Consider the following 8,896-nt stretch of genomic DNA (forward strand, 5'->3'; position numbering starts at 1 on the left):
TGTAGTTATACAAATCGTACGTGATTTTTTCACTTATATTAGAACATTAAGTTATTATGTACTTATCAAGAAATATATAAATTTATAGTATTAATGAGTTACATTTACAAATGTAATCGTGAAGAAATAAACAATCGAGTATAGAAAAGGGCAAGATGTTAGCAAACGAAATTATACGTCATTACTAAAAACATATAAAAAACACAAACGAAGGGGAGGACGAGGGCAAAAGCCTGTGTTATGACATACTAAATAATAATACAGTAACTAATATACTTCTATAATAATTCTTATTCTTATCGTCTTACAATGAAATAACTAACTTGTAAAATCAAAGTCTTTTACACGGACAGGACAGGCGTGCCATTTAAGTCTTCCGAAGTGTCCAGTGGGTAAGGCTGGTAATAAATTTTCGTTAGTCCCGAAAGTGTGGGCAGGATGTCAAACTAAACAGTATCTCCCTCCCGAGACACCGAACTTACCGGGTCGCTAATCCACACCGCCCCGTAAATTAGTATCCACTAGTCTCCGATTGGACGGACGGCAGTCTAAAAGTAAATTTTTCTTGGTTCTAGACTAAAATTCTGATAAGACGCGGAGTATTTCTTACTATTCTATTATTTTTTTCTTCTTATTACGCATAACCTTGACCAAAGTAATTTAATCACTCCAAATAAATTCTGATCTTCTCGTGGGTATGCCAGTTCAAACACACTACACACAACACACACACGTTACATTGGAAAAAAAAGGTTACTTTATAATTTCAGAGGGTCCAGGCACTTAAAAGGACTTTCACCACAATAGCATCGCTCGGGATCACAACAATTTTTACCGTAAGATGTATCCGCCCTAACACTCGTCCAAATCCAATCCGGATTTATGTTTTGGCGAGACCGCCAAGATCAATAATTCCATTAATCCATGTCATCTGCCGGGAAAAAAATAGTCATTGCTTAAAATCGGTCAACTTCGTATTTTCAGGTTGATTGACTCCCAGTGAACGTTACTGTCACGGTTAAATCGACGACTCTTTCTTTCTAGTCCCCCCCTCCCTCTCTCGACACCAATACCCGGTAATTCAACACATTTATGTGTTCCCCGACTCTCGAACGGCAAGTAAGTTCTGACAAATGTCTTTTTTGCCATATGTTGCCTAGATATAAAGAATCCCGCTACGTACAGTTAAATTTAGTTTGTTGATAGGAAAAAATTATTAAGTTAATGTTGGATAACAAAATTTAGGGTTATTTTTGTGTTTTGTAAAAGTATTTCAGCGTATTTCGTAAATTTAATTTATAACCCTTTCAGTCACAGCAATGACTGAACAACTCTTACACCGGTACATTATTCCGCCCTTATTTAAACCGTCGCTGAACAAAGGAATACCCCTTTCTATTGTCGGGCAGGTACACCACATGGCTCCACACACACCAATTTTGTGAAAGTACTTCACTTCCTCCAAAAGAAGATATTTTTATTGTGTCGACACCGTCGTCACCTCACAGTACGGCCTGTACTTAGTATCCTTACGTTCCGTCTGACCACGTGTGTGGAGAGGACGACCGGTCCGCTGTGCGGGCACGAGATTTTTCCGGCACAGGCCGAGGTGTGAGGGAGTGTAGCGGGTTCGTAGGGCGTGTTCACATAATAACAACCAATGGAGAGTCTACAATACAAACGTCGACACAGACAGGATACAAGTCACTACCCGTTTGAACAGTGGAAAGCTCGCTTTAAGTGTGCAAAACTTAGCCGGTTTTATCCAGCAAACACACTAAGTACATCTAGACGTTATTTTTATAATAACCTAATACCCCCCCAAGACCCTGGGCCTCATTAGACGCCGGGGCACTCCTTACAACTACACGGTAGATACTGTGCGGTACCCACAAGAACTTCAAAACACAACTGAAAGTCCATGAAACTTGTCTTTCTGTATTTGTGAATGAAGTGCCATCTCCTGGTTAAAACCTGAAATTGAAAATCTGGCAACGCCCTCTAGGAAAATAGTGGGAGGGCTTAACATTCCTCTATACTGGTCTTTGGCAGGTCGTAGGCAGGAAGCTGTAAGCTGGAGTCTGAAATGCAGTGCTACATCTGTAAGTTACATCCGCAGAGAGATTCGGTTCGGTTCGATCACATAATGTAACACAGTAACGCACCCATTTAAATCACAGTAACTATAACGGTGTTACTGAATTGGAATAGGTAAGTAGTAACGTTATTAGTTACCGCAAAAGGTAGTTGCGTTACAGTAACGCGTTAGTTTGTAACGCGTTAGTCCCAACACTGGTTATAATAAAGAAAATATTTGTAAATGAATGGAGATCAAAACACATGCTCTTTTTGTTTTCAGACTGCTGCTTCCCGCAGACTTCACTGTGGTCACCTACAGTCAGAACGGATCACTCATCACATCCAGACCTCCTGTACAGGTAACACACTAGTACTCACTCACTCACTCGATGAATGAAATGTCGATGCAGAAATGTAATAATCGGAGATTCTCACCGCTAACATCTAAGCACCCGTGAAGTGATAGGACCTTTTGATGCGTCCAATCAGCTGACATCAGAGAAGTACAGGTCAGCAGAGTCATGCATGAAATTGACTGACAGGGATCAAGCATAAAACAGACTAATACAGGCAAGGCTCTCCAAACTACTGGAACTGCTTGTGTTTAGAATTGTTCAAAGTTTAGATTTAACCACGTCCACATTGATGTAGCTCTGCGCGACTGCGTCATGGATGTATAAAGAGAACGTCGTTTTCCCCATCTTAATGACGCTCATATAATATCACGTCTACTCTTGTTTTGGGGGGGGGGGACAGTATAGGGCGTGTTTATCAGAACACAAATAACTAGCCAACTACCCATCTCCTGGAAATCATGCTGAAAAGTTCCAGAGATCTTTGGCCAACCTGATATTTTATTTCCTTTTGACAGTGTTGGAAAGTAACCAAGAACATGATCCTATACTTTACTTATGTACAAAACGTGACAAACAGAAAAACTGGCCATTTGGCTAAAGATTGTTGGCTAGTTTATTCTTTGTAAATCCACTGTGAATCAATGTTAGCATTTAATTAACATTTACTCTGCTATTCATAACTGTGATCGTCCTTCATTAAAAAGCCACTATTTTCATCAATCCAGCTTGAAAAAGATTCTCTATAAAGCGACTGTAGCTGTCAAATTCATATTTCGCCAGATGAAGACCCGAGAGGTGACGCTCTGATGCTTTGTTTTAGACACATGATGTATACTTGATAACTAATAACTGATGCTCCTATAGTGTCAGGGTTGGGAAAAAATAGGACCCAAAAGCAGAATGAGGAGGGAAGCAGGTTTCAAAATGGAACAAAAGGCGAGCTTTATTCACAAAAGCTGAAAAAACAAGAATCCATGAACAGGTACAAGGCCCGAGGTAGCATCCAAACAAAAAGGGACTTTGACCAACATGAAGGGAGACATGAACGACAAATAATAAACCAACACCGAACACAAGACTAAATACAGGGAGGGGTAATCACGAGACGAGAAACAGCCGGGCAGGGGAGGAGAGACACAAGGGCAACAGATGAACACAATCAGACAATTAGACACACCAGGGAAACTAACGACAGGGATGACAGAATAATAACCCCAAAACTAGACACATAAAAACTCAAACCCTGACATTTATTGATCTCATGACGCTTCAAATATTTCTTGGGGGAATTTAGGAGGAGTTCCATAAATCTTAGTTCAACATTTTAAACGAAACCACTTTTCTCCTTTTTATGTTTTTTAGGTTTAGGTTTTAGAAACAGGTTTATTCAACAGTATGTTTACACATACAAGGAATTTGCTTTGGTGTGTTAGGTGCATGCATAGACACAGTCAGATTAATTCAATAGTAAATGTAGAACAATTATAAAGACTTTTCTAAACACTATTTAGACATAAATTACTACGTAAATAAATATATAGAGAAATGAGCTGTGCAGATCTTAAAAGAGGTAGAAGTAGTATGCAGAAGTATACAAAGTGACGTGCGGGATTCCCAGCATTAAAAATGAAAAAGATTTCCTCACATGATGTTCATTATTGTAATGCATAGTGTTTATGGAGGGGTTAAGATGCAGTGTCGGGGTCCCGGGCTTGTTGATGAAAACAGTAGCTCAAAGTAAAAAAAAATGTAAACGAGAAGGATAAGTTCAAATCCAAATTATGTTTATCCTTATTTAATTTTGAAGCACTATGATAGCTGAATCTCGCTGACTGATGGAGTGATCAGCAGCGCCCTCAGCCCTCAGTTGGATCTCGCCACTCCATGGCGAGATCATAATTTTTGGTCTGAGTAGTTTCCGGTGACAGTGTTGTCTGACCTTCACAACTTCTTTTACGAGAACATGTTTTCCATTTGTGCAAGAGGTCTTAAACTGTAGAGGAATGTTAGTTATGTGCTTCAGACAGAAGCAAACTGTGTCCACATACCATTGTGTGTGTGTATGTGTATGTGTATGTGTATGTGTATGTGTGTGTGTGTGTGTGTGTGTGTGTGTGTGTCTTTTTCCATTAGTTTACAAAGATAACCCTCTTTAAACAAATATAACAGTCGAAGAAACACATCAATCAATCAATCAATGTTTATTTATATAGCCCAATATCACAAATGTTACATTTGTCTCAGTGGACTTCACAGTTTGTACAGAATATCAGTATGACAATACGACACCCTCTGTCCTTAGACCCTCACATCGTACAAGGAAAGACTTCCAGAGAAAACCCACAGTTTAAAGGGAAAAATGGGAGAAACCTCAGGGAGAGCAACAGAGGAGGGATCCCTCTCCCAGGACGGACAGACGTGCAATAGATGCCGTGTGTAAATTGAAAAGATAATACATTTGCAACATAGGTAGTCCAAATGTTTGGAAATGCATGTGTGTATTGTATTATCTTTTCAATTTACACACGGCATCTATTGCACGTCTGTCCGTCCTGGGNCCAATATTGTGAAGCACTCAAATCTATCTCCACAAAAAAACGTTGCTGTAATATATTACGCTTTTCAGCTACAATATTAATTACAAATTGAAGTAAGTACAGTGCATATATCCCTCCACAGAACTAAAGTATGCTTTAAAAAGTTTAAGAGTGATGGAATCAAAGGCTTGAATTATATAAAAAAGCACAACATGCGAAAATCCAACCCCACGCAGGGGGGTCTGAGGGATTCCCCCCAGGAGATTTTTTAGAAATACTAACATAAAACTATGCATTCTGGTACACCTCTTGAGAAGAAATAAAATAACTATACCGTACATATTAATAATTATTTATGCCATGTTGTTTTTCCACTTTGTTCTGACATCTGCTGCGACGCGAAGAGTAAAGAGGAATAGTCTTTTGAACTTTACTTTAAATTGGGGTAAGGGTAGATGCTCCCCATCTGCGAATAGGACCTGTCAATCATCAAACCGGGGGTCATATTTCATTATATGTTCATTTGTATATGAAGCTGTACCCATGGATGTATAAAGAAGAGTTCTACCGCAAAGTTATTCTCGATGGGGACTTCCGGCAACAATCTTGATTCTGATTGGCCAGAAGACTCGAAAAAACATCAGCAAAGATATTTTATTGAGAAGATGATCACTACGTGACAGAAGTTTTCAAAACCGTTTATGGTCTCCGGCACTTCCAGTTCAACGCCGACTGCATGCATAGCGTTAGAAAATCGGTCCTTCAAAATAAAAGTTTGACTTTTTCCCCCAAAAAAAAAAAATTCCTTTTTTTTTTTTGTTCTTCACTCACACATCCGCGACCCACTCGAAACGGGTCAGTGGGTCGCGACCCACCAGTTGAGAACCACTGCTCTAGACAACAGTGGAGGGTTCGAGAAACAACCGTGTTTGCTGGGTGCACCGCGGCGGACGTGGGGAGGTTCCAGCCGGGAACCTCCACCCCGCTGCGGGACCCGTGATGGGACCCCTGAGTCTGACGGTGCGTCTTGGTCACGCTTCATATCGGCCGGCCCAGGAAGGAAGAGACATGCAGAGTGGGGGAAGTCCCCCACCCCAACTCAGCACACCCTAAATAAAACCGGGGAAAAGTGAAAAAAAGGCACTCGTGAGGCGGGCAGAGTCCCCTGTCAACCCCCGTTACATTCCTCCATGGTGTCATTTAAGCGACAAATGGCTAAATCAACTTTTACGAGAACCAGGCTGGGGGGGGTCAAAAAGGCTTAACCAAGGCCGACCCAAAGTGCATGGTGAGCGGACCCATCACCTCCGTGAGAGTGGAGGAGTCCTGAAAGTGGAGCCTGCACCAGAACTGTCCTGAGAGTGGAGGCCTGCAGGCAGACCCCTCTCGACTCAGTGGCAGTAAAATGTTATGTAATTCTAGCATATGGTGGCTTGGATTATTGTCTGAAACTAATCTTTTTAAATGAATAATCCACCATAACCTCTTATGTTTCCCTGTGTGTCTCAGCTGCATTTCATCTACTTGGCACGGAGCACTAAGTGGATCCTGGCTGGTCTGGCATCAATCTTCGTCGTCACGTTCCTGATGATGTCCTGTGGCTTCCTCTTTCCTTATTCGGCCAGTCCAGAAAGCCCGAGGCCAAAAAGAGTTTTCCTGCAGGTTAGAAGTCACGTCACACTCACAGAAGCACAAATATGTGCCCTCAGACTCATTCATAAACATGTATTCTAATACTGGCTAAGGAAAGAATATTGAAAACCCTCATACATTACTCATTTTCTATTCACTGGGTGGAAATCCATTTAAAAAGTAACATTCAATTGTATTTTTTCGGTAATTATTTTGGCCACAACTAGCTGTCCTGCTGTGCTGCTCCTGCTTGGCTGATTAAAATCTCTTGTTGACAGCAGGTGAAATACAAAGCTACTATTCATCGTGTTTCTTTTGTAACTGGGACACGGCACACCATGACATCTCTCTACAAGACATATTGATTGGATAGAAGTGCTCTGATTCCACCTCTTGCTGATGTAAATCACAGAGAACTCAGGAGGGACATGACAGGCAGAAATATGTTGGTTTCATGCACTGGTCAAATGTGAGAGGTTCGGCTATTTTACTGCCAAAAGATGTCTGCTTTCAGACTACTGGAAGGAATGCATTACAAATACAGAGGTGTTTATTTTAATAGAGTTTACCTATTTGCTTCTGCAGATTCATTAGGTAATTCCTCATTAGGCTATATAAATACAACATTTCTAAAACTAAGTAATGTAAACATTTGACCATATTCACCTGTAGTGTCTCCCCTTCAAAGTACATGAAACCTTTGTTTCCTCCACCCTCCCTCAGCACACGACGCGGACCTTCCACAACCTGCAGGGCCAGGTGGAGAGCCGGGACTCAGGTCTGTGGATCAACAGTTTTGACTACACAGGCATCCAGCACATCACGCCTCACATCCCCGACATCAACGACAGCATCCGCACCATCTGCCGAGAGGACCGGCCCTTCTGCGGTTACCCCTGGTTCCTGCCCGTCAAGTTCCTCAGCAAGTCAGTAATGCATAAAGCATGCTTTTAGCTGAATGCGGTGTTTCCCTGCACTTTGTTTTGTTGAATTGTAAATGGACTTCATGTTGATTTTCATATTCCATATTCATCCTTTAAGTGTTTTGATTGTATTTCCAGGAAGAACTGGTACCTCCCTGCTCCAGAAGTGTCTCCCAGCTCTCCTGTGGAGTTCAGCCTGCTGTCCAGAGAGGAGACCAGCTGGGGGACGGTCAAGATGACCTTCAGTGTGAAAGGTCAGGAGCACTTAATGTAACCAGATCTTCACAAATACGACACTAAAAACACACATTCCTCTAAGGCAAGGGTGTCAAACTCAAGGCCCGGGGGCCAAATCCGGCCCTCGACTTCATTTTATGTGGCCCGCAAGAGCTTGCAAAGAATATAATATGTTTATTACGTGGTTGAATGCCGCTTTACAGAAGCACGTTGCACATAAACTACATGTCCCACAATGCATCTCATTCTATGACTGCACACTGAAGAGACTTGCAATTATTTGCTCTAGACTTCTGCTTTCAGACGTAGTTAATTATGAAGTTATTACCCTATCCCATAATAATCTAACGCAGAGGCAATAATGTAATATAATACATTATTTTATATATATTAAATATTTATATTTATATATAATAATAATACATTACATTTATAAAGCGCTTTTCCTGGTGCTCAAAGCGCTTATATATAGTTATGTGTACATATACAGTGGGGCAAAAAAAGTATTTAGTCAGCCACCAATTGTGCAAGTTCTCCCACTTAAAAAGATGAGAGGCCTGTAATTTTCATCCTAGGTACACTTCAACTACGAGAGACAAAATGAGAAAAACAAAATTAGAAAATCACATTGTCTGATTTTTTAAAGAATTTATTTGCAAATTATGGTGGAAAATAAGTATTTGGTCAATAACAAAAGTTCATCTCAATACTTTGTTATATACCCTTTGTTGGCAATGACAGAGGTCAAACGTTTTCTGTAAGTCTTCACAAGGTTTTCACACACTGTTGCTGGTATTTTGGCCCATTCCTCCATGCAGATCTCCTCTAGAGCAGTGATGTTTTGGGGCTGTCGCGCTTTCAACTCCCTCCAAAGATTTTCTAAGGGGTTGAGATCTGGAGACTGGCTAGGCCACTCCAGGACCTTGAAATGCTTCTTACGAAGCCACTCCTTCGTTGCCCGGGTGGTGTGTTTGGGATCATTGTCATGCTGAAAGACCCAGCCACGTTTCATCTTCAATGCCCTTGCTGATGGAAGGAGGTTGTCACTTAAAATCTCACGATACATGGCCCCATTCATTCTTTCCTTTACACGGATCAGTCGTCCTGGTCCCTTTGCAGAAAAACAGCCCCA

At 41.2% G+C, this 8,896-nt stretch overlaps 1 protein-coding gene across 1 annotated transcript in view; it reads right to left on the reverse strand.

The window, feature by feature from the left end:
- Positions 1–8,896, reverse strand: part of ermp1 (endoplasmic reticulum metallopeptidase 1) — a 119,130-nt gene that overhangs the window by 10,634 nt on the left and 99,600 nt on the right. The window contains exons 11-12 of the mRNA XM_010787211.1: positions 7,679–7,767; positions 1,534–1,669 (exon numbers count right to left, since the gene is read on the reverse strand). Coding sequence (XP_010785513.1) covers positions 1,534–1,669; positions 7,679–7,767 — 225 coding nt within the window. The remainder of the gene's footprint in view (positions 1–1,533; positions 1,670–7,678; positions 7,768–8,896) is intronic.

The sequence above is a fragment of the Notothenia coriiceps genome, unplaced genomic scaffold, assembly GCF_000735185.1.
Source record: "Notothenia coriiceps isolate Sejong01 unplaced genomic scaffold, NC01 NC01_scaffold00030211, whole genome shotgun sequence".
NCBI lineage: Eukaryota > Metazoa > Chordata > Actinopteri > Perciformes > Nototheniidae > Notothenia > Notothenia coriiceps.